Source organism: Nymphalis io, chromosome 18, assembly GCF_905147045.1.
Source record: "Nymphalis io chromosome 18, ilAglIoxx1.1, whole genome shotgun sequence".
Classification (NCBI taxonomy): Eukaryota; Metazoa; Arthropoda; class Insecta; order Lepidoptera; family Nymphalidae; genus Nymphalis; species Nymphalis io.
In genome coordinates, this window is record NC_065905.1 from 9,851,454 (window position 1) to 9,879,347 (window position 27,894).

At 32.5% G+C, this 27,894-nt stretch overlaps 2 protein-coding genes across 2 annotated transcripts; both read left to right on the forward strand.

The window, feature by feature from the left end:
* Nucleotides 1-3,884: 3,884 nt before the first annotated feature.
* On the forward strand, nucleotides 3,885-14,563 carry LOC126775445 (odorant receptor coreceptor). Its single transcript, XM_050497402.1, has 11 exons — nucleotides 3,885-4,036; nucleotides 4,122-4,221; nucleotides 4,333-4,543; nucleotides 9,759-9,895; nucleotides 10,111-10,271; nucleotides 10,527-10,713; nucleotides 10,885-11,101; nucleotides 11,405-11,504; nucleotides 12,510-12,614; nucleotides 12,948-13,103; nucleotides 14,494-14,563. Exons 2-11 carry the CDS (start codon nucleotides 4,122-4,124, stop codon nucleotides 14,542-14,544), a joined length of 1,425 nt encoding a protein of 474 aa, XP_050353359.1. The 5' UTR covers nucleotides 3,885-4,036; the 3' UTR covers nucleotides 14,545-14,563.
* A 7,280-nt stretch (nucleotides 14,564-21,843) lies between these two features.
* On the forward strand, nucleotides 21,844-23,269 carry LOC126775477 (aquaporin-like). Its single transcript, XM_050497453.1, has one exon. The coding sequence runs from the start codon at nucleotides 21,954-21,956 to the stop codon at nucleotides 22,758-22,760; it is 807 nt and encodes a 268-aa protein (XP_050353410.1). The 5' UTR covers nucleotides 21,844-21,953; the 3' UTR covers nucleotides 22,761-23,269.
* The last annotated feature ends 4,625 nt before the right edge of the window (nucleotides 23,270-27,894 follow it).

Consider the following 27,894-nt stretch of genomic DNA (forward strand, 5'->3'; position numbering starts at 1 on the left):
CACAAGACTGTTTCATATTTAATACTCCTCGACTGGTCGAGCTTTGTGCAAGCTCGTCTGGGTAGGTACCACCCACTCATCAGATATTCTACCACAATACAGCAGTACTTGGTATTGTTGTTTTCCTGTTTGAAAGGTAAGTGAGCCAGTGTAATTACAGGCACAAGGGACATAACATCTTAGATCATAAGGTTGGTGGCGTATTGGTGATGTAAGCGATGGTTAACATTTGTTACAATGCCAATGTCTATGGGCGTTGGTGACCACCTACCATCAGGTGGCCCATATGCTCGTCCGCCTTCCTAATCTATAAAAAAAGCTCGCTATGCATACACGCCGTCGTCACTTCGTGACAATACCACTACATATATTCTATTTTCCCGATGTGTGTCATCCGAAATGACAGATGGGTAGGTAATATATATACATATTATAAAATACTAATTAATACATTATTGTAGATGTGTGTACACTACAGGGTATAAACAGGTAAGTTGACACAAGTAATTGGGTTTAAATTGAAAAATTTATTAAAATAAAGACTATTTTATTGCTAGCACAACATTACCTCCGATAAACTGTTCATGAACTTTAAAATTGCAAAATCTGGACTATAAATATCCAGATGTGCTATAGAGCGTACTGTTCAATACGATAGAGAAGTACGCAGTATAGCAGCTTCGCGTGATGTGTCATTTGAATTTAAAAGAGTACGAATGATAAAATGATGAGTATGAATGATAAAAGGTCATGCAGGCTCTTAAATACAAACGATTGAGAAGGATAACACTGTTATTAAAGATCTTTCTAGAGCAACTGATAGTGTACGTTGCTTTTTGAGTTGTAACTATGTTTGGTTTTGGTTGATACTCGCATGAAGGTGCTTAGCTTATCACCGTCATCTCAAAATAAAGGACGAGAAGAAAAAATGAGTAAATATTGCAATGAGTATATTTATTCACCGAGCATAAGCTCAAATTCAAATTCCTTTATTCAATATAGAAGCAATCACGACTTACCTATTGATTGTTTTTGTTGTTTAATTTTAAAGCCTATTGATTGTAAAATTTAAAATACCCTCACTTGAAAATACTGGCGTAAGAACATGTCAATTTATATTATAAGCTTTTGCACACAAACGCTTCCTTATATTTTTAGCTCGCTATAAATAGTTAAAATATATATTTTAAGGATATTTTACTTTCATTTTAAGACCTATGTACATTAAAAGCCATTGATATTTTCCACTGAACTATTGACTATTAGCCGAGATGGTCCAGTGGTAAGAACGCGTTAATCTTAACCGATGACCGTGGGTTCAAACCCGGCGGCAAGCACCACTGAATTTTCATGTGCTTAATTTGTGGTTATAGTTCATCTCGTGCTTTACGGTGAAGGAAAACATCGTGAGGAAACCTGCATGTGTCTAATTTCACTGAAATTCTGCCACATGTGTATTCCACCAACCCGCATTGGAGCAGCGTGGTGGAATAAGCCCCAAACCTTCTCCTCAAAAAGAGGAGAGGAGGCCTTTAGCCCAGCAGTGGGAAATTCAAAGGCTGTTACGGTTACGGTACTGAACTCATCAGTTAAAGTACGTAACTACCAGTTACCGCATTTTTTATAAAATCGAAGGCTTGTTTGCTCGAATTTGATACGAGTTCTGAAGGGAACGTTTCTGGACCACGGAGTTGTTCAAGCATTTAATTCAAACTGAACTTCCTATATTGGTAAGTTTACTGTGAAATAGAAATCGGATTATAAGTTTCAAACTTCTTGCAGACTCGAGTACTGGATGTAGAACTCTTCAAAAAGTTTTATTGACTTCTTAACAAAGTTGATGTCGACGTTTCGAAAATTTACTAAACTAATATAAGTTTAACACCTTACCTTTTCGTTTAGAAAGTTTGGCTCAGTACTCTAAATCAGTCTATTCTTTATCAATTGAAATTTAATTAAATTAATTAATTAATTAAATACAGTAACAATTTTTATTTGTATTTATTTAAGGCTTTAATGTAAATAAATTATGTTATTATTATTGAGATGAATAGTTTATTGGCCCGTTTTTTTTTGTATTTACAGTAGGAAATTATTGATGGCAGATGACTGGATATGAGCCAAGATTTGGATCGCTTAAATCCTAACCAAAGATTGTGACACAAATGAATTTTCATCTGCTAATTTTTTAAAGAAAAATCTCGTGCTCGCGGTAAAGGGAAACATCGTTAGGAATTCTGAAATTGTCAAATGATCTGTCACATCTCAATTTAAAAATATTTGGCTGTAGAATAACTGATCAATCAAATTTAAATTTAGATATTGTGGCACTGGTGGTAGAGCTTTGTGCAAGCTCGTCTGGGTAGGTACCACCCACTCATCAGATATTCTTTTTTTTTTATAGAATAGGTAGGTGGACGAGCATATGGGCCACCTGATGGTAAGTGGTCACCAAACGCCCTTAGACATTGGCATTGTAAGAAATGTCAACCATCGCTTATAGCCAATGCGCCACCAACCTTGGGAACTAAGATTTTATGTCCCTTGTGCCTGTAATTACAATATCAAGTATTGCTGTTTTGCGGTAGAATATCTGATGAGTGGGTGGTACCTACCCAGACGAGCTTGGACAAAGCCCTACCACCAATAATTCTACCGCAAAACAGCAGTACTTGGTATTGTTGTGTTCCGGTTTGAAGAGTGAGTGAGCCAGTGTAATTACAAGCACAAGGGACATAACATTTTAGTTTCCAAGGTTGGTGGCCCCTTGGTGATGTAAGCGATGGTTAACATTCTTACAATACCAATGTCTATGGTGGCCACTTACAAACAGGTGGCCCTTATGCTCGTCCGCCTTCCTATTCTAACTCATCCAATGGGGCTTATATGATGTTACCCTGACTTATTTTGGTAACCGTGTGACCATTCTCGAGGAAGAATAGCAAATATCGAGTACACAATAAATAATAATAATATTATATTATACTGCATACATTTTCATTTTTTGAAATGTATAAAATATTGCCAAAAATATGAACGAACGAGCATATCTGTTAATGTTATAAATATTTTATACTTCAAGTAGAATGTATGTGAAGCAAAAGCAGTACTTTTTACGTATAATAAAATGGGATCCTTTCATCGACCCCGAGAGACAATATAAGGATGAAATATGGTTATTATCTTTTTATTTGTACGAGACAAAGGGATATGACACATGATTCAATTCTCTATATCTGTCGCAGTGAAACGTTTCGGGAAATTGGATTTGAACATTAATGTTCATATGTACCCAACTTATGAATTTATTTATTTGGATCTCCAGTTGTACATAACATACATGTAAAATATGTTTTAAATTTACTTAAAACCAATTATGTACAACCCCATTACAGGACACACCATTCTCACACTATAATTACGAAAAGTACTAAATTTATATACAAATTAAAATAAAAAAAATCAGTGTGAATTGTAACAATATTCGACTTAATATTATTATTTTTTTCGACCTCGTTTCAAATATATTCCTTGTATTTCACTATTTCAAAGTAAATAATTTGTGTGATTTTAAAACTTTAACTTAAAGTAAACAACTAAAACAAATAAAAAGAACATTGAATACCAAATACAAACACCAAATCAAACAACTAAAGCTAACATCGAGCCGCGCTGCGAACACAATCGATCGTGTAATGAATTTATATTGGAGACAGTACTTATAAATAAATGCAGGTGTTCCGTCATGGCAAGAATCATTCATATTTAAGGAGAGGCTAAAGCTGGACTGGTCGCACGGTACACCATGTGTTAGCTCTCACGGAAAATAAACAGCCATTGGTCCACATGACTTTGAAATTTAAATACGTTTGTGTAAATCGATCACTTCACCAATAGGTGGTGATCAAAGCACACGTTTTCAATAAATAATATTATATAACAATATACTAAAGCACTATTTTATTAAAGCCAATTATGCTAAAGAAATAGCACTAAAAATAATTTATTACTTATTGCAAAATAAACATCTGTAAAGGTTAGAATTTTCTGATTTGTAATAAGAAATAATTAATATTAAAATAAAATATAATTTATTATTAATGATTTTAATATATTTATAGATGATGACAAAAATAAAAACGCAGGGCCTCGTGTCCGATTTGATGCCGAATATCAAATTGATGCAATTGGCTGGACATTTTCTATTCAATTATCATTCAGGTAAGAAAAATTGGTAACTAATATGACTGAAAACAATTTGATATAAATAGCTCGTATATTAATAAAAAATAATCATTGTTTTTGCATCATTAAAATACCAAGAATTTACAGATAATTCCGGCATGTCGAGCCTTCTACGGAAGGTCTACGCCAGCGTCCATGCTATTTTTATCGTCGTCCATTACGTCTGTATGGCTGTTAACATGGCCAAATATTCTGATGAAGTGAACGAGCTCACGGCTAACACGATTACAGTTCTCTTCTTTGCCCATTCAATCATCAAGCTGGCTTTCTTCGCTATCACATCCAAGAACTTTTATAGGTATTTATATTTTAAAACATTTTAGTTCGTTTGCTATTACAGACAGCGTTTTGTGTTTTGTTGTGTTTTAGTAATTAATATAAAATTAAAAGCAATATATAATAATATTATGTATATTATATTTTATTTAATTATTTTGAACAATTTCTACATATCACAATCAATTCGACGGCCGTAACAGCCTGTGAATGTCCCACTGCTGGGCTAAAGGCCTCCTCTCCACTTTTTGAGGAGAAGGTTTGGAGCTTATTCCACCACGCTGCTCCAATGCGGGTTGGTGGAATAAACATGTGGCAGAATTTCAGTGAAATTAGACACATGCAGGTTTCCTCACGATGTTTTCCTTCACCGTAAAGCACAAGATGAATTATTATCACAAATTAAGCACATGAAAATTCAGTGGTGCTTGCCCGGGTTTGAACCCACGATCATCGGTTAAGATTCACGCGTTCTTACCACTGGGCCATCTCGGCTGCAAATTCGACGGCACATTTATTTATTATTTGTTCAATGCAAACATAAAATAGATATAATTTAATTTAACAAAATATAATATATACACCTAAATATATATTAAGGTAGGAAGAAAAAATAAGTTAGGTAAATGTTATGTAAATCGTTTGAGTAATAACTCAGTCTCATCTTAGCGCAAATTGAGAAGACAGTTGGTCATTTGCATTTTAAATTGGTAAATCGTAAGTGAGTAAATATTGATCTTCTTATTTATTCTGTTATATAGAATCGATCTCATGTAATTATATTGTTGGCTTGTTATAGCTGTGGAATGAAATTATTTATTACTAATATTTAGTCATTAAATGCTTATCTACTTATTTGATTTTGTAGTTCCAAACGCTATCACCAGTTAAACGATAAACTTTAGGTTATTGTTTAATGAAAATTCTAAAAATCTACAATATATTTAATGTAACGGTATTATAAATGAGAGTAAGCTCATTTAAATATATATATATCTACGTGAACACCGAGAGTTGATTTTTTATAAAAAACAGTGGAAAACTATTCGAAAGGTTATTGTACGAAATTCGATTTGTACGAAATTCACTTAAACATCTTATAGGAGATATCGTTATCTAGTAGGTGAATACGTAATAGTATATAAAGTAATATATTTATCATAAATACACTGGTGGTGTGCGCAAGCCCGTCTGGGCAGGTACCACACACTATTTTTTTTTGTAATGCCTGAAAACGAAATGCAATCTAAATCTTGGGTTAAGAGCATTCATAGATCAAAAACGTTTTAGAAAGAAAAACAAAAAATATTTTCTTATCATTACAAAATAAACTATTATATATATCTAAGTTCTTTAAGCGATACAAATAAATTGTTGCTATTCAATTAGCGTTACTATAATTTTAATGTATTTTTTTATAGTATAGGTAGGCGGACGGGCATATGGGCCACCTGATGGTAAGTGGTCACCAACGCCCCTCATATTGGCATTGTATGAAATCTTAACCATCGCTTACATGACCAATGCGCCACCAACCTTGGGAACTAAGATGTTATGTCCCTTGTGCCTGTAATTAAACTGGCTCACTCACCCTTCAAACCAGAACACAACAATACCAAGTACTACTGTTTTGCGATAGAATATCTGATGAGTGGGTGGTATTTATCCAGATGAGCTTGCACAAAGCCCTCACACTCATCACATATTTGTATGCTAGAAAGCAACACTTAGTATTGTTGTGTTAGGGTTTGAATGGTGATTGGGCCGGTGAAACTAGGGGCATAACATTTTATTGCCAGTGTCTAGAGCAACTTACCATCAAGTGACACATTTGTAAGTCTACCTTCCTATTTACATTAAAAAAACAACCACAGTATAATTTTAATAAACGTATTCGTATTTAATTGTGAAATGAAACCGGACACTCAAATTTATTGAAGTACTCAACATCGCGCAAGTAACTGATTTTAAAATAGTTCATTTTCACCCAATTTACGTTTCATTTCCCGACGAATATAAAGCGCTGTAAATGGAAAATTATTTTCCACGGGAACGCTTTTAATTTTCTTTTATCTTAGCACTCGGATATCGAGCTGTGATACTGATATGCGCTTAATTAAAGCTCTCTTTGTTGTGTACTTCCACAACTTGATAATATTTGAAAGGATTTCAAAATTTAAATTTCCAATTCGAAGTCTGATCGTTGAAAACAATCAATGGTGACATGAGTTGTGCCTCGTTGATGAACTTTTTTTATTAGGTTAATGTATCTTGTATAAATAATGAGTAAATATTAGTAGTTTAGTATCTCAGGTTCATTTTTAACTTTAAAAGAAAAATTGAATTATGACTAATATTGTATTTAGAAACTTTCGAAAACAAAAAAAGAACGACTTAAAAACAAATAAAAAACACTGCACTAAAAAGGAAATTGACTCAACTGGGTTTTTTTATTATAAGGTCATATTTTCTATTAATCGAAAGACGGTGCCCATAATAATAATTCAGTTTCAAGGGGAAATACAAATTAAAAACTATACAATAGAAAGTAAGGAAAGCTTATTGGCAACACACATTGCATACCGACACATGACAGCATAGTATACATTTTGTTTTTTTTTTTTAAATTTAAAAAATATTTAAGAACACCTCAACACTTCACCACCACGACCACTGCCGCTTAACTTAATAAAATACAGCTTAAATCACCCTAAATGGTCAAATCGTTTCAATGAAACATTTTTATTAAGTCAGTTAAAAACTTGCTTTTACCCGCATTAGCGGTTTTGTAATACATAGAAAAGGTAGCTTCCGGAGTCTGGGTTATAAAAAAGTCTATCCGTTTTTGAGTTACCGCGTGAAATAAATTCTAGTATTGCGTCTTTAAAGGCCGGCAACGCACCTGCAAGCCCTCGAGTCACTCGTTAATTTCCATCAGGTGAGCCTCCTGCTCGTTTGCTACTTCTTACATAAAAAAATAACAAACCATATTAACACGTATAAATATTTTTTAAAGGCCCTTCAACACAATATTATTTCAATATTGTTAAACAGTACTCATACAGGCGACATGAACCCAACTAGCCACGCCGGCAATACACAGTGGACATTACACTAACGAGGAAAAAAGACACTAGAGTAAAGGTAAAATAATACACTCATGTGTTTGTGTGTATTCAATACATAATTCACGTAAATGCATCAACAACATTTTCAGGAATAACCACGAATTATGAAATAATCCATATTAATAAGTTTCAGTTCGTGCTAAGCCTCGTATAATTAAATTTTAACAAAACTTGTATCAAATGTTTGAAGACATTATTCGGTTTTGTGGTATTATATAAAGTACTCTGAAATTTTTCGTTTTTATTTGTACTATTTCAATATTGCGTAATGAAATATATCTTATTATTATACTTGAGGGTAAGTGGCCACCACCGCCTATAGATAGATATTGGCGATGTAAGAAATAATAATCGTTCCGTAATCGCCAATGCGGCTCCGATATTGTGAACTAAGATGTTATACCTTTGTGATTACACTGGATCACTTACTATTCAACCCGGAACACAACAATAGTAAGTATTACGGTTTGGCGGTTGAATATCTGATGAGTGGGTGGTACAAGGCCCTACCACCACGTTTTTTATTTTCACTATCCGATATTTATTTCAAGAGAATCGTAAATCATCTAATAAGATGCCAGATTATTATATAAATTTTCTTTATCAATAAATGCTTTGGTCAAATGGTCAAACTTACTTATTATAGAAATAAAGTTTTTAGCAGTTTTATTTGGAGCGAAAAGTTTTGGGTATCCTTGGGTATGTTTGTTAAGAAAACATTCTCCAAAAACACTTAAACATTCTGTTTATTGTATGTTTTACAGGTTAAATAGGTTTTATATATGTTGAAAAGATTATAACTATGTCTATTTCGAATAGTATTGAATGAACATAAGTTAAATATGTTATGATATACATAAGTCTCAAATTAGGAAAAAACTTTTTAAAAACAAACCTTGATTTCATCCATGTACATAAAATGTACTCAGTTGTATTGTTTTAGTGTCAAATGCGTTTATCATTTCAACTAATTTGTTTGGGTTGATAAATCCAGTTGCAAAATTTCATTCAAACAAATTAACAATAATTGAATAATTGAATTAAATAATTGAATGTAATTAATTACGGTGTTTGTTGCATTCAGGCCAGCATTAACAAATTATTTATTTTAATATATCAATAACCGTAAAAGGTCTTTGAATCCACCACGCTGCTCCGATGCGGGTTGGTGGAATACACATGTGGAATTTCAGTGAAAGTAGACACATGCTGGTTTCCTCACGATGTTTTCCTACACCGTAAAGCACGAAATGAATTATAATCACAAATTAAGCACAAGAAAATTTAGGTTTGAACCCACGATCATCGGTTAAGATTCTCGCGTTCTTACCACTGGGCCATCTCGGCTTTTTTATATCAATATGATGTATTCAATTATTGATATTTGTTATAAGATTTTTTTTGTCATTGAAGATTTAAATAAGTATAAACAAATACTATATAATCTTATCGCATCAAACCATCCATATCGGTTACTTTTGAAATGATAAATCGCCATTTCTGCCATATTGGATTTAAAATGAAGACATTTGGTTAATCGTACATTGTGACTAGAAAAAAACTTGTGTACAAAATTTCAGCTCAATAATTTAAAAATGTGTACTTTCGGTATTCTCTTCACTTAATGATAATAATAGTATAATATCTATCTAGGACATTATTCACACATGGCCATCTGATCCCAAATTAAGCAGAGCTTGTACTAGAGAAACCACACAACTGATATACTACACATACCACTTTTATTTTGTAAATACATACTTATATAGATAATTACACCCAGACTCAGGACAAACAGACATATTCATGCACACAAATGTCTGGTCTGGGTAGGAAACAAACCCACAACCTTCGGCGTGAAAGGCAGGTATCTACCAACCACGCAAACCGGCCCGTCTATAATTAATAATTAGAATATTTACAAAATGCAGTTTCATTGTAGTTTGGCGACGTGTCTCACCATTTTCCATTATTTTTGTTTATATAAAAATCTATTCACTTATTAACTTATTATTATTCGAAATCAACTAACAATATTAAATATTTGATAAAAAGTCGCTTGATTTTTGTTTCTCATTTCATTGATTGTGTTTTGAATAATTCGTCTAGGACCTTGGCCGTGTGGAATCAGTCGAATAGTCACCCTTTATTCATTGAATCCGATGCTAGATACCACCAACTCGCTCTCACAAAGATGAGGAGACTTTTGTACTTCATCTGCGGCATGACAATATTTTCAGTTATTTGTAAGTATATTTACATTTTTAATAATTTAGAAAAACGACATCTATCGAGATAATTGCGGTGCCATTCACAATGCGCCAGCGATTTGACTTGTTCGTGTGACGTCCACATTCTTGTCGAGTATTTCTCATATAATATTAATTTGATTTAACCAAGCCTTTTATAGCTTGTCAACTTCTTTTTATAATGTTATTCCATTCTTCTTTTTATTTTTCAGGTTGGGTCACCATAACGTTCTTCGGTGATTCAGTTCGTTTCCTAATGGACAAAGAGACCAATGAAACTCTCACAGAACCGGTGCCCAGGCTACCTCTCAAAGCATGGTATCCATTTGACGCCATGAGTGGTACTATGTACATCGTCGCGTTTGTTTTTCAAGTAAGACTTAAAAAAATTAAAACTGCACTCAAAAAAATATACAGATACATATATTTTAGTTAAAGTAAATATGCCTATTCAATATTATGGTGGAAGTCCTCCACAAGTCCTTCAGCTTACTTTCATATATACGAATACTTCCTGATGTTCTTATTAGTAAAACAATACTTAATAATTTTTTTTTAAACAAGACTCATTTAGTTTCATTGTCGCCATTAGTTGAACTTTAGCTTTAAAGTGAATGTATATTTTTAGATTTACTGGCTTCTCTTCTCAATGGCAATTGCGAATCTAATGGACGTGATGTTCTGTTCATGGCTGATCTTTGCATGTGAACAGCTGCAACACCTCAAAGCTATTATGAAGCCTTTAATGGAACTGAGTGCTTCATTAGATACTTACAGGCCAAATACAGCTGATCTATTTAAAGTATCGTCTTCAGGTAAGCCTATTATATTAAATGATGGTTGGAAGAAACAAAATGTGACGTTAAATGATTGGTGCCATTATTTATGTTTCTTTTTTTTACATTTAACTCTTTTTTTCCAATATTTTAAGTTTAGCTGATGTTTTATTTTAAATAAAAATAAAAACAATATTTCGGTCTTACCAGAAAAATCTGAAAAGATCCCAGATCCTATTGACATGGATATACGAGGCATTTATTCGACTCAACAAGATTTTGGTATGACGCTTCGCGGCGCTGGTGGAAGGCTTCAGACTTTTGGACAGCAAAATTTTAATAATCCAAACGGTTTGTCCCAAAAACAGGAGATGTTAGCGCGCTCAGCGATCAAATATTGGGTCGAACGGCACAAGCATATTGTGAGGTTGGTAGTTATTGTATAAAAATATTCGTGTTTTCATAATTCATCTTCAACTATACAACAACGAGTTGTATTTGTGATTGCAACTACACGGTAGGTAAATGTATAAAAAAAGTTTATTAATAACGCTTACATTTTAATTTATTTATGAAAAATGGCTAAATAACAGATATTTTTTGTTTTTTTTTTTTGTTTTTTTCTAAAGGATGAATTTATTAATTTATAAAGATATATATCTTTATAAGTTATTCTTGCAGACAAGTGTGTGTGAAAAATTACCGAATTGCAATAAAAACCTACTTTCAGATTAGTGTCGTCTATTGGGGACACGTATGGTACGGCTCTTCTTTTCCATATGTTGGTGTCGACTATTACTTTAACGTTATTGGCTTATCAAGCTACAAAGGTAATTAGTTTATTTATATTTTTTGTCATTAATAATAGTCTCTTGATTAAATTTGAAGACCATGTGTCTTCGCTTGCACCAACCATATAGTAATAATTCGATGTTATTACACTTCTCATTTGAAACTGAAAGAATTAAGCTTGTGGACGTATAATTTTTAAAAATGTTGTTTTATAAGAGAATGGAGTTATCTTATTTAAAGATAAGGCCGATCCCAAAACAAGAAATAATAGTTGAAAACTATTAAATTTGCTCAAGAAATAAGTCTTTAAGTTTGGAAAAGCCTGTCAATATTTTATACATAACCTAAACACTTATTAACGATTTGAAAATTTAAGTTGAATGAAGTACGATATTTGTTATTTAATTATTTATAAAAAAGAACCAATCACTCTTGAAGTTGGTGTTCAATGTACTCGTACCTAAATAGATTTTGCCTTGCCTTGCATCCCGGCTAATAAAATTAGAAGCGTCAAATGGGATGTTGATAGTGATGCAGATATTATTAATACGCTATTATCATGGGACTTGAATATTATCGGCCTTTTACATATATATATAATAGATCGTTAAAGTTGGCCGTAGAACTATTCGTTGCATAATTCACATTACTTTTATTTGTTTTTGCTATGTGTACCAATGCAATTTGTTGATTCTTATTTTGTTATAGGACATTCATAGTTAATAAGTAACAGCTATCGGGATATTTATAGTCCACTGCCGGCCTAAGTCCTCATCTCCTCCCTTTGAGGAGAAGGTTTGGAGCTAATTTCACTGCCCCAATGCGGATCGGTGGATACACATGTAACAGAATGTCAGTGAAATTGCCATGCAGGTTGCATGTGTTAATTTCCTTACGGCGTTTTCCTTCTCTCATGAGCTCGATATGAATTATAAATATAAATCAAGCAATCAACGTTAAGATTCATGCATTCTAAACACTGAGTATCTTGGCTCTTATACATTCATAATCTTATTTATTTTAATTGTTAAATTTTTTTCTAGGTGGACGGTTTGAATGTGTACGCCTTCAGTACTGTTGGTTATTTGAGCTATACTCTCGGGCAAGTGTTTCATTTCTGCATTTTCGGCAACAGACTCATTGAAGAGGTATTACTAATTTTTATTTGCTAAGACTAATATTATACAATTATAAATATATTATAAAATATAATGGACATATAAGATTGATTAAATCGCAAAAAAGATTAGCGCACGATAGTGCACACTACCAACTGCCAGACTCCGGGTTGTTTCTGAGAATTTTTGACAAAAAAACCTAATCATTTATTTTTGGCCCGACCTGGAGTTTGACCAAGGACCTTCGAATCTGCGATCCTCTAGACCAACATGGCAGTCGTCAAATATAATTACAATTCTATAAATCAATACACCTTATCAAAGCTTTTTAGTTAATTTTTTTTTTAAATCTCACATATTTAGAGTTCATCTGTAATGGAAGCCGCTTACTCATGTCAGTGGTACGATGGTTCAGAGGAAGCTAAGACGTTCGTGCAGATTGTCTGTCAGCAGTGTCAGAAGGCCATGAGCATTTCTGGCGCCAAGTTCTTCACAGTGTCTCTGGATCTGTTTGCTTCTGTAAGTAATTGATATTTGACTAAAGATACAAAATTATCTGTCCTATAAAGAAGCAGTTTAAAGTGAAACCTCATTTAGTTTACTATTATATTAGTAACCTCAATAATTTCAACCCTTAAAATATTATATATTTCATATCATGCTTTCCGAAATCGCTCTTGCATATTTTGTATTTTTTTTTAATCTCTTTAATTAAGAAACTGAACTTTGTATTTAAAAAAATTAGATACATTTACTCTTTCATTAAAATCGCAAGAATTTTTAAGGAACTTAATTATTACGTGCTGTAAATAAACAGCTATTTAGCTTTTTGGCTAAGAACCAATAATTCAAGATTCCATAAACTTTACAAAGTTTGTTAATTTTGAATCTAAAGCTCACGGTTTGCTGAGAGGAAAAGCGATTATGTAGTTTTAATGTAAGTAGTAAGATCAATATTATTATATAATTAACTTTGAGAATAACGGCGGACAACCAGCCGACGATGTGGGATAATGGAAATTCCGGATATATAATAATAATAGCAAGGATTAGTGGGTTGTACCCACCCAAATAGACTTACAAAGCCCTACTACCGAAAGTTTTGGAAAACATCGTGAGATTATCTGCACGTGTCTTATTGGACATATGAACCATTGTTATATTATTCCGATTAAGATATACCTCCGTTTTTTATCTTTTTATTAAAAAAGTACAATAAAATTTAATATTAAGCATTCGCTTCCATTAAATATGATGTATCCTTTACTCTGTAATGAAATAAGAACGCTATTTCCCGCCTCGTTCAAAACGAAATACCGTTGATTGATTACATCAAAGCGACGGAAATAATTAGTTTTCTTCCTTTGTCTATATTTTGGGTCTATGTTTTAATATAAAAGTATTTAATATAAAGTAACTAAAGTTTATTTTATTTTTATTTTATCATAATTTTTATTATTAAAAAGTGAAGCAAAAGCGTGTAAATGTTCTGCTACTGAAAATGGAAACCTTCAGAAAGGTACTCTCGGGGGAACAAGGGTATATGGGATTCTTACCTGCCGACTGAAATAGTACAAGAGAGGTCCTTACCCACGCGTCCCATATTATTCTTACCCTTTTAAACTATATTATATAGTATATAATACAGTCTTAATAGACATTACTCGAAATACTTTTATTTTCTTTAGGAAATCTGATTGATTTCCTGATTGCCAAGTCTTCTAATTTTTCGGGTTAATATATAGCCTATGACACTCACAAGTGATGTGGCTTTCTATTGGTAAAAGAATTTTTAAAATCGGTTCAGTAGATCCAGAGACCCCCTAGAACCTCACAAACTCACAAAATTAACCTTTTTATAATATTAGTAAAGAAGACTGAGTGAAAAATTTTGTTACCATGTTTTCAGGTACTCGGTGCAGTGGTTACTTACTTCATGGTTTTGGTGCAACTAAAATAAATTTAAAAATAGTCGACATAAATTATTTATTCAAAAATATTTAAATTATGAAATAAATATTATCTATAAGATAAATGTGTTTTATTTATTTAATATATTATTATGTATGTGTGAATATTTAGTATAAAATGCAAAATGCTTGAGTGAACACAATATTATATCTGATTAAAGATGCTTAAGTAGCGTGATGTAAGTGTGACAGTATTGTTGACTTAAGTGTACTTGACATAACTTTGTAAATGATATCGCCAAATAGGGTAAGTACCGAGTTTCTACTCCAGATTCTTTGTAGAATTTACATTTAGAACTAAAATAATACTCATTTTTATTTGGATTTTATTTCGTTTCTTTCTTATTTTTGTGTTTCCATTCATAAATAAACAGGCTTGTATAAAAGGCTCCTTAGAAATTTCCCGGCGTTTTCATATTTTTACTGCGTCTTGAACTGTCATCTTGTAATATACCGGCGTGACCTCGAATAAGTTCTGCGACCTAGTTTTTTATTGTCACATACGATTGAGCACTATCTCCCTAAAAAGTTTTTCACTTCGCAAAATAACCTTTTTCATTTCTTTCATGAACTAAGTTTACTATTACAGTTTTATCTTTTTTTTAAATACCGTGTCGTTCAAGATCAAAGTTATTTCATTCGATACAATCAGAATGAACGTATATATTATATATTTTTAAAAGAAATGCAACAAACTTCACTCTACAAGCTATAAATACATGAAAGTTAAAAAAAACTCAAAATCTTAATTATATTATAAATGCGAAAGTGAGTTTGTTTATTTGTTACGTTTTCATGATTTGACTATTCAATCGATCGTCATGAAATTTTGCATACACTTTGTCAAGGATACAGTAAGTGACATAGGGTGACCTCATTCATTAGAAATGTAATAACACTATTATTTGAAAATATTTAAATTATTTCTCACCTTCATGTAATTTAAAAATAAATTACATACAAATACGAAGGTATCTATCTATGAAGAATATGTTAGTTTGTCTAAAACTTGTTTGTTTTTGATGAAATATATAACTTTTATGTGTCGGCTCGATTGTTTGTAAAATCGATTAGTCTGTAATGTGTTCCGTCGTTTCCGTTTATTCAATGACTGGTTGATTTAGACGTATTAATCAAACATAGTAACTGTTGTACAATGTTTAATATTGGTTAGGTTGTAATTTGTTTCGTCCACACTATCAACACTATTAGATAATGATATACTTTGTATCTATTATTTATTTCTTATAATGGATATTATGATTTAAAAAAAAAAAAAGTAAGCCGAGATGGCCTTGTGGTTGAAGCGCGTGAGTCTTGACCTATGATCGTGGGTTTGAACCTGGATTTTCATGTGCTAAATTGTGATTATAATTCATCTCGTGCTTGACGGTGAAGGAAAATATCACGAGAAAACCTGCATGTGTCTAATTTCATTGAAATTCGGTCACATGTGTATTCTACCAACCCGCATTGGAGCAACGTGGTGGAATAAGCTCCAAACCCTCTCCTCAAAAGGGAGAGGAGGCCTTAGCCCAGCAGTGGGATATTAACAGGCTGTTACTGTACTGTACTGTTAAAAAAATGTTTCAAAAATGTTTCTGATTTTGTGCTTAATTTGTGTTTACAATTAATTTCGTGCCTCTCGTTCCTCATGTATCTAATTTCTCTGAAGTTCTGCTATATACCAACAGTTGGAGTAGAGCGGTGGAATTAGTAAACCTTCTCTAAACCATGAAGAGGGGGCCTCAGCCCGGCAGTAAGTCGTTAACAGACTGTTACTTTACTCTTTTCAAAAGATATTCATTTCTATTAAAACAATCGTGTCGTATTAATGACCACTTATTACTTATTCTACTACTACTACAGCAATACTTAGTATTGTTGTGTCCCGGTTTAAAATATAAGTGAGCCAGTACCAGTAATTGAAATTATAGATTAGTTCCCAAGAATCACGGTCCACTGGTTAATATTTCTTAAAATGCTAATTATCAGGCGGTCCATTGAATATCCACCTACCTAATTTATGTAAAGAAATATAACAGTTTTTAAATTGAAATATACGAAGCAGTAAATTCGACAGCGGTTTTGTGAGCATTTCGAATAGATTGGATCGGGCTTCGGACAGGCCTCGATTGGAAAACAATCCGTTGCGGTTTTCATTTAATAATAATTTCACGTGAAAACGATAATGCTATCAATCGGATATTTTAATTTTTAATCAATTATTTTTAATTATTGTCAGGTTACTTGTTGTAGGGTTTTGTGCAAGCCCGTCTGGAGAGGTACACCCTCAATCACGTATTCTACCGTTAAACAGCAATATTTATAAAATAACTATTTTTATATATTTATATGGAAATAAAATTTTGGTCGAAGTTAACTACAAGACAAGTGAAAATTATATTCGTCTCATTATTACATTACACGTATTATGTTTAATTATTATATCCAATGAACAATTCGTTGTACTTACAGATGGCAGAATTGTTTACGAGGCGTACTTCAAAATAATCCTAATAAAAAACGGTTCGTAAGTTTCGAAATTGCATACGTCATCGTTACGAAGACAGGAACGAGCTTAAAGGTCGTAACTCAAACACGATTGGTTACTCATGTATAACAAAGATTCGGTAAATACAGAAAATTGACTAATGTCAAAGTAGTAGTTGAGTAATCTCAATTTTTATTGACGATATAATAAACAAAAACGGCTTTACATTTACAGGGTAATTAGTAAACAATGCCGACTTCCTCTTTCCAATATAAAATCGTGATAATGGAAATATATAAATCAGAGTTGGGTTAAACATCCGCTACCAATGTTTATAAGTAAGGTCCTATTTATTTATAGTGATAGGATAGGGATTTTCGGGAAATATTAATCCGAAAGGGATCCACAATTTAGCGATTCACTGAACAGAGAAATAGATCCTTCTGAATTCGTAGATTTAATCTAAGCAAAGTAATATTTAAATCAAAAGATTTTTACTTAGTGGTAGGGCTTTGCCCGTCTGGTAGGTACCACTCATCAGATATTCTACCGCCAAACAGCAATACTAAGAACGGTGTGTTCCGGTTTGAAGGGTGAGTGAGACAGTGTAACTTAACATCTTAGTTATCATGTTTGGTGGCGCATTGGCGGTGTAAAATTAAAAGGTGAAATGATAATATTTGTTACACTGACTGATCAATCCTGAGATCCCGTCGCACGAATACTTTTAATATAAAATATTTTCACACTAGCTTACATTTTTTTATAATTATGAATGTGACATATTTCGACATATTAAAACGTGATTTTCTATGAATATTATTGAAATTTACGCTTGGATGATAAAAATGATATAAATATAACAAATAAATGTTCAATCATTTCTTATCTGTATAAGTGAATAAATGCAAGATATCGATACTGTATCAATAAACAACAGTAGTAGTAGTAGGTTACGCTAGGTCTATATTGAGAGATAATAATATAATAAAAGGTATAAATTATATTAGAAAACATTTACTTGTTGTAGTTAATGAATGACCGCCTCAATGATCTAGTGGCTTATGATGTTCCTGCATCCTCCATCAGCAATGATGATCCTGACTGGTTTCAGCCACGGCCAATCTCCAGTGAGACTTGCCAAACAAAACACACGTGTAATTTCTATTTCCTCGCTCTCATAAATCGATGGGACGGCAATCCAACAAGACTGGAACCGGGACCGAAGCGAGACACGGGAGTGTTCCATCTTCCAGACTGCGGGCTGCTACTGAGAATCTTTGACAGGAAAATCCAATAGTTTTCGATCACATAGAGTTTGAACACAGGACCTTGGAATCTGTGGCCTTATATCGAGCCACTAGACCACCGAGGCAGTCAGATGATCAATATAACAACATTATCTAGAACGCTTTAACTGATATTCTCTTTCATGAAGGTGTCTTGGATATCTGATGCATCTATGTATTTACGCGTTCGAGTATGTATATATATGAGTATGTCAATATAAAGTATCGGCAAATAGATAACGTTGCTTGATATGAAGGCACTTATTGTAAGAACTTAATCATTATTTATAGCTTGTAATTAGAAAGCCTCTTGTTAAAGTAAGATTAATCATTCGTTAGATAACTTTTCAAATGATTATCTGTTTAAGCGTTAGGACATTATTTGTTTGATGGTATTTCCAATTTTGATAAATATTTCAAAATAATTAATTATTATTTCACGACATAGCTTCTTGTCTTTATCGTCGTTACCTCGTCTTTATCCTAGCTTAGTCGCAGTCTTTTAACGGTATGAAAAAAAAAGATTTTGAAGGCAGGTTACATTACCACTCCTTTAAAAAGCTGTTGGTATGGCAGACGGGCTTTCTTCTAATCTGTTGAAACACAAGCATTCTCGATTTATGAAGATTTAAATAAACGGTATTACACCTGTGGGTTAAGACGGCTCTATTTTACTATAAAACTTGACAAATATTATAAATATAACATTTCAAATATCTAGCACTTCCGTGTCGAGAACAGCCATCGTATGGGTTTTAGTCGATAAATATCTCATATGACCCGCTGCTCCCCTAGGAACCCGGTATCTTACGATGATTGCCCCTGCGTACAATTAGATGTGTAGCAATACTTGTGTAATAGTGTTTGGTATAATAGTGGCTCTATTTGACTCTAGAACACAAATATTTGATATATTATAGTATAGGAAGGTGGACGAGCATATGGGCCACCTGATGGTAAGTGGTCACCAAACGCCCTTAGACATTGGCATTGTAAGAAATGTCAACCATCGCTTATAGCCAATGCGTCACCAACCTTGGGAACTAAGATTTTATGTAATTACACTGGCTCACTCACCCTTCAAACCGGAACACAACAATTTTAAGTATTGCTGTTTTGCGGTAGAATATCTGATGAGTGGGTGGTACCTACCCAGACGAGCTTGCACAAAGCCCTACCACCAGTAAAAATATTTATAGATATTTAAAATATGATTTTTTTAACAGTATATTTACGAGATTAAATTCAATGGAATGCTTCCACCAGTTCGGAATGTAGATACTAGCGAGAATAATATCGGCAAGTTGGTTTTAAATCAATTCCAAGATATGTAGGTAGTAGTAGTAGATACACAAAAAAATAATAATAAAGAATACAGAAAAACTTTTTAAAATAAAAAAGCAATGAATAATTGAAGATAACACATATATTTTTTGTGTTTAAAATATTCAAAATACGCGCAGGTTTTTTAATTTTCTCACTGTGGCAAACGACTTTCCATCGCTGTACATATTACCTTGTTTGTGCGTGCCATGTATACTATATAATTATATGTTCTATATTGTTATAATACGACTACCTCGTTGGTCTAGTGGCTAGATGTAAGGCCACAGACCCGGAGGTCCTGGGTTCAATTCCCAGGTCGGGCCAATAAAAAGTTATTGGATTTTTCTCAATAGCTGCCCGTAGTCTGGAAGTTGTAAGTGTAGTGTACACACTTGTGCCTCAGAAAGCACGTAGAGCCGTTGGTCCTGCGCCTGAACTCTTTCCGGTCATGTCGTTTTGCCGTCCCATCGGATTATGAGAGTTAGATAATAGAGAGTGCACCTGTGTTTGCGCATACACTTGTGCACTATAATATCTCCTACGTAGTTGGCTAATTTCACTTGAGATCTGGCCACCGTGGCCGAAATCGGTCTGAAGGACATTATTATTATTGTTATAAAAATAAGATAAAAACATTTTTATTGTATTGGTGACTCCATTATTTAAAGAAAATCCATTCACATAGAAATGCTATATATTTTCATTAAAAAGAAAACTAAGCAAAGTACAGGTGTTTAAATATTTAAATTATCTCACAAGGATAGCGTTTCCGCGCAATCAATTTATCACATTACGAGCTCAGTAATTCACCCGCCGAGTCTTAAGCCAGTCTTTCGTTTTAATTAAACGGAACATCTCTTCGTTTAAATTAATTTATTTACTCTAATCAAGAGATGTCTTAATGATTGTTTAATTTTTGGTATGCGATTGTTAAATATTTTACATTAAAATTGTATATAATTTTATTCCTTATATATATTTATGCTAATGCTGTTATCCTATTTAGGTTTTAGTTTGTCATACAATACTTAATATAATAAGTTATTTATGTTAACTGTTTTATTAACAAATAAATAAATACTTCGTTATTGGTCGTTGATTTTACAAAAAGTTTGTCTGTGTGTATTATTGTGTTCTGGTTCGAAAATGGTAGAACATGCAAGGCTCTACCACCAGATATGATTGGTTCTCAGATTCTCTTCCTTTTAAATATTCCATTAATATAGTGTCCAATGAAAATCTGCTAGATGTGTATCCACAAACGCGTATTGGAGCAGAGTGGTGAAATAAACTATAAACCTTCTCCTTATAAGTTACACCTTAGTTTAGAGGGAGATTGACAGGCTGTTACCCATTGTTGTTACATGGCCTGCTCGTCTTGATAAGCATTATCTGGTCATCAAATACTTGGTATTGTTGTTTTCGGTTTGAAGGGCTTGTAAGTGTAACTAAGAACGAAATGTTACAAGGGAAATAATATCTTAGTTCCCACGACTGATGGCGCATTTATGATGTGAGGGAAGGTTAAAATATCTTACATTGCTAATGTCTATGGGTGGTGGTGGCTACTGACCATAAAGTGGCCCATTTGCGAGTCAGCCTACCTGTTTTAAACAAAATAATATTTTGAGTGTAATTTGGGTACATTCTCAAAACGGCGTCTGCAATTGTGCATTTATTGTCTCCTATTCAATTAGCTTATATTTGAGATTGAGGTTATGTTACCAGAATTCAGTCAGGTTGCACATATATAGTTGATTATGTATTTCATTTGAGAAATAGGGTACCTACTAATTTCCTTGCCAGTTCTAATCGAAAGAATCTTATTTTCGTACAGTAGCTATATTCAAATCAACTACTTTAAGAGTATATCTGAATAAAGAATAAAGCGATACAATTAATTTTATTACGGCTATTAAAATAATTTATTGCTTAAGAAAACCAATCAACAACTCTGGGGTATATAAACAAAAGTATTGAGTTTCGTTTATAAAATAAATATAATAATCAATGTCTAAATATATTTGTTTAAAGTGAATAAAATTGTATAAATCCTAAGTATTTGATTTCGATTAATCAAATTTGTTGATTTACAAGCGCTTTGATAACGATAACGTAATATTTATATCATTTGCGCTTTGATTGTAATTATAGATAAATTATTATACTAGAATGTCCTGAAGCGACTCTGTGTTTGCACGTCATTTGAAATGTAAAGAGTTCACACATAAAAAGTACAAAGTCATTTTAGCTTTGCACCAAAAAATCTAGATCTTATTTTATTACCAAAATGGAAGTGGATTCGCATCTAGTAAACGCACCAGAGGATATAATCATGAAAGAAATCAAGAAGAAACAAATGAAAAATGGTAGTCCGAGGTTCTCAGACAATTGGAGAGCAGTTTTATCAGAACTGGTGTCGACTATGTCATTATTATTTTTCGGCTGCATGACTTGTATACCTATCGATGGATTACCAATGAACCCACCCCTATATGGCACGATTGGCTTTGGCCTAGTTGTTCTTATGAACATTCAGACATTTGGACATATATCCGGAGCTCACATGAATCCAGCGGTGACATTAGCAGCTGTTATGTGGGGGAAGATGTCCCTTTCTCTTGGCACGGCATATTTCGTTGCTCAGTGTGCTGGTGCAGTCATAGGGTATGGTATTTTAATAGAACTATCTCCAGTAGATATGTCATCTGGTATTTGCGCCACCCAACCCCATGCAAAACACACAGTATACCAAGCTTTGGCCGTTGAAATACTTCTGACTGTGGCACTAGTGCTCATTATTTGCGCAGTGTGGGATCCCGTCAATAAGAATAAGGATGAATCTAATTCTATCAAGTTGGGTTTGACAATTGCAGCACTTTCAATAGCCGGTGGCCCTTTGACTGGAGCTAGCATGAATCCAGTACGATCTCTCGCTCCAGCATTGTGGACCAATACTTGGAATTCCCATTGGATATACTGGGCGGGACCTTTTCTTGGTGCTGCAGTTGCTGTATTATTTTATAAATATGTCTGGTTAAGAGTTAAAAGAGTGAAGGAACCGGAAATACTCACGGACTGGCAGTCGAAAGATTGATGAACAAGTTTAGTAAGAATTTCACTATCGAATAACTTACTCTTACATAAAAATACAATAAAAAAAATAGGCCGATTAATTAAGGTTAAGTTAAATAACAATAAAAAAGTTGTAAAAGTTTCCGCTGATTGTTCATGCATATACATATGTATATCCTTATATTAGGAATTAAAAAACAGATTTTACCCACCTAACTCATTGTATTGTCAAAAGGTGTTCATAATATAATTAGCTAGTTTTATTTTGAATGAGGTAAGTGATTTTACATTTTTATAAGTGAGGGTATCTTTTGTACAATTTTGCGCCTTCAAAAGTTATAATTTTTTGCGTAATTAGTTTTAGTTTTTGTCAAAACTAGAAGACTTGCACGACGGCTACGTATGATGCGACTAGATGTTTCTTTCAATTCTTTAAAGGATATGCCAGTATCAGTATATGTATAGCTTTGTTTTAGGTTTTTTTAATATAAATACATATATTATAAATATATAATTGTTTGATTGTCATAATTTTTGTTTCTTTATAAAGTTTATTTGTAGGTGTTAAAAACGGATAGTTAAAAATCATTTTTATAATTTTGTTTATTTTTTATAATAAGTATACTTTAAATATATCAATTATAGATTTTTTTATTAATTATTTTATTATCATTTAAGCATAGATAATAATTTAATAATATAATTCCTATATGTGAGCGATGGTTAAAATTTCCTAAAATGCCGTTGGTGACCGCTTACTATCAGGTGGCCCATATGCTCGTCCGCCTACCTATGCTGTAAAAAAAGTTACAATTCAATCGGTTGATGGGTATAGAACGGAGAAACAATAAAACTGACTCATATTATTATTATTAATTTCGTCCGCGGCTTCGGGAGTGGAGATTTGGTACCTTATTTATTTATTTATTTAATTTATTTATTTAATCAAGGAAGATAAACAGTTATAACATGTACAAAAATATTTATCACATTAAGAAAACATCATATACCAATTAAGTCTTCACAAATAATTAAATCAAAATACATAACAGAATATATACGTAACATAATAATAACAAATAAAAATAAAAAATAAGGTTATTAAAAATTTAAGAAGTATGAACAATTAATTAATAAATTAGTAAAAAATAATAAATATACAAATTCAATTTCTATTTAAAGTGACAATGTAGGTGACATTTTATTTTACATTTTTTTCCTTCAATGACATAAAAAATTAATCAAGATCATTAAATTTATTTTTGTGATTTATGCATGATCTGTAAAGGAAGTTGTTGCGTAGGTACTTACATTTATATATAGAAACATCGAACAAAAATTTATTGCGTGTTTGCATGCGAGCACATCTAATGAATATATTACTAAGTAAGAAAGGAGAATCAATATAATTATTTAACAATTTAAACAGAAAGAGTTCATCTTTTTCCATACGACGTTCTTTTAACGTTAATATTTTGAGAGTTGAGGATTAGCGTGAGAATCATCATTTTTTAGTAAAAGATGTTTAAGAAATTTATTTTGTATTCTTTTGATTTTATCGATATTTTTTTATACATAGGATTCCAAACTGGTGAGGCATACTCGAGAATGGATCGGACAAAGGAATTGTTTAGCAAAATGAGTGTGGATTTGAAGTGAAAATCCTTACCCACTCTAAGGATAAATCCCAGCATCCAATATTCCAACAATGTTATCAACATGGTTATTAAATAGCAGCTTATGATCGAGGTGTACTCCCAAGTCTCTCACCCTGGTTACCCTTTTTATAGATTTTTCATTAAGTTTGTAGTCAAATACTAAATTATTGTTTTTACGAGAAAATGTTATAATACTGAATTTCTTAAGATTTAACGAAAGTCCATTTTGATGACAGTAGTGACAAAGGCTATTTAAGTCGTTTTGTAATAGAGTACAATCCTGTGTAGTTTTGATTGTTCTAAAAATTTTCATGTCATCAGCGTACAATAACATATCCGAATGTTTAAAAATATCACAAATATTATTAATGAACACATTAAATAGTCCTAGATGAGAGCCTTGAGGTACTCCTGATGTAACAGGAACAAAGGACGCGCAGAAACCTTTAATAGTAACAGCTTGACTACGTTCACGCAGATAAGACGCAAACCAACGGATTTAAGAATAAGATGGAAGTGCGGTATTTTGTCGAATGCCTTTGCGTAATCGGTATACACAAAGTCCACCTGAGAGCCATGTTCCATAGCAGATGTCAAATGATGAACAAATTGAAAAAGATTGGTCTCAGTTTACTTTTATTGATGAAACCATGTTGTTTCTCATTTAAGATAGATCGTAAAATGGGAAAGATTTGATCGCATATAAGTTTTTCAAATAATTTGGCTAAAGTGCATAATTTAGATATAGGTCTATAATTTTCTATATTATGTTTATTACCCGTTTTATCGATAGGAATTATAAATCATTTACTGGTGGTAGAGCTTTATGCAATCTCGTCTGGGTAGGTACCACCCACTCATCAGATATTCTACCGCAAAACAGCAGTACTTGTTATTGTTGTGTTCCGGTTTAAAGGGTGAGTGAGCCAGTGTAATTACAGGCACAAGGGACATAACATCTTAGTTCCCAAGGTTGGTGGCGCATTGGCTATAAGCGATGGTTGACATTTCTTACAATGCCAATGGCTAAGGGCGTTTGGTGACCATTTACCATCAGGTGGCCCATATGCTCGTCCGCCTTTCTATTCTATATAAAAAAAAATATTTTCCTGTACCCCTGATAACGTGTACGAGTAGTTTAGGCGTGAAAGCGTAACAAACAAACTCACTTTCACATTTATAATATTAGTAAGGATATAATATATTTTCTAAACTAATATATATAATCTCATATATTGACTACACTAAATCTGATATGTTATTATATTAGTTTCACTATCGAATAACTTGCTTTTAATATAATATTATAGTCAGTAAATGTTAATTAAAAATTATTATATTTTTTATAATAAATATACTTTAATTATATCAATTAAAGATTTTTTTTTATTAATTATTTTATTATCAATTAAGCATAAATAATAATTTAATAATACAATTCCTATATCATAAAACACTGATAATGTAGCACAATAATAAAACAGTCATGAGTTACAAATATCTCGAGATATAAACGCTACTGATTAATTAGCTACTTAACTAATCTTTTATGATAATATAATGATACTTATTTCCACATTTATTTTTATATATTAACAGGAACACAACAATATCAAGTATTGCTGTTTTGCTATTGTTACTATTTCGATCAATTAAATAACATATTCATGTTAATTCAATTGAATTAAATTATTATATATCAAGAATGGAAATCAACGAATACTAACTCTACGTTTAACATCTATAAAATATAGTTGTATCGAATAACAATAAGTCTTATTTATCCACGTTTCAAAATTCAAATTCATGTGTAAAAATTGATAGACATTATTATAAAAAAATACCAAGGAACAGTACGGATGAGGGATGTAATGATATAGCGGAGTCGGAAACTTTATAAGATTTATTAACTAAACTCTAAAAAGTCTATAACATATTAAAGATAGAATATTAATGAAATCACATAACTCTAATTCTCTCAAGTCACTTCGATATTCTCAAATGGTTTTTTTAATATATAAAATAGGTACGTGGACTGGACTAGTCGGATTCGGACACGTGTGCTAATTCATATCCGCAAAGCAGGCCCTAACAAGCCCCCGCTCACCGTCCTTCCTACACGCGACCAAAGCCGCGGAAGAAAGCTTAACTGTAAATATTCAGATAAATTCGAATCTGGGACTCCTTTTTACATTGGTTAAAAAGAGCGTATCACTATGGATCGATTAATTTATGGATCGTCTACGGATTAAAATTGAAACAGGCCGCAAGCGACACCTTTCTCTCGATGCTATCGCAATCCACTTCAGTCTTTTTATGCAATGGTGATTACTAGTCTTTGATAATACTGAACCTGCTGATTGACTGATTCTAATTTCAACATACAAAAACCGCTTTAAATTTGCATAGAAAATATGCGGAAAATTGTCTGAGTTATGTCCGTTTTATTTCCGATTCATTTTGAAAGTTAAATAAGTTTTTAGTTTTGCTTCATCGCAGAGCATAGATTTTAACACAAAACTAACATTATTTAAACGTATGTTTTAGTTTGTCAATGGGGATTTAGTAATCCCGGAACGGTGTACCGTTTTTAAAACGATATTAAAGACTTTGGTTTTACCGTAACATTTTGTCAATTACAGATTCGTTTAGTGTGTCAGTTATTTATAAACAAAACTATCACTTATCATAACTGCCACGTTGGTCCTGCGGCTAGATATAAGGTCGCAGATCTCGATCAGTACTTATGTATTGGTAATTATTAAATATAAAAAATAATAAGGAAAAGCATGTGTTGCCTGTAAGAAGCTCCAAACCTTCTCCTCAAAATGAGGAGAGCAGGCCTTTAGCCCAGCAGTGGGACATTCACAGGCTGTTTCGGTTCGGTCGGCCTCTAAGAAATACACAAAAATGTTTAATTTTTAAGAGTAATAATAAATTTTTCAATTCTTTTATTTAAATACGTCATAATCTCGCTATATAAGCAAAATATAAAATGTATAATCATTATTGCATGTATATATAATCTATATACAATACATATCGATATAATAATCGTTTTAATCATTCGTTTCATGTGTTCATATCAATGCAGATTTGCTTGTCTGTTTTGGCTAAAAATAACTCCAAAAATAATTAATTAGATACTATAATATTATTTTAAGTTATTTTAAGTTTTAGTTATTTTTAAGTGTTTAACAACGGTTATGATTTATATATATATATATATATAATAAATGGGGCTTCGCCCATGTGTGTGTTGGGTCACAATCCTAGTAGTTTCATTATGAATGGGATTTTCATTTTACATACAACATGTGTCATTCGGCAAGTTCCTTCGTGAGGTTTAGCTTCATCTAGAAGCGCTTGATCAATTTTAAGCACAGATTTAGCACTGAAATCTAAATGTTGCTTGCCCAAATTTTAGCCCGTGATCCTCGGTTAAGATACATATACTACAGACATAGAGAATTCGTAGACTATATATATATACATTCA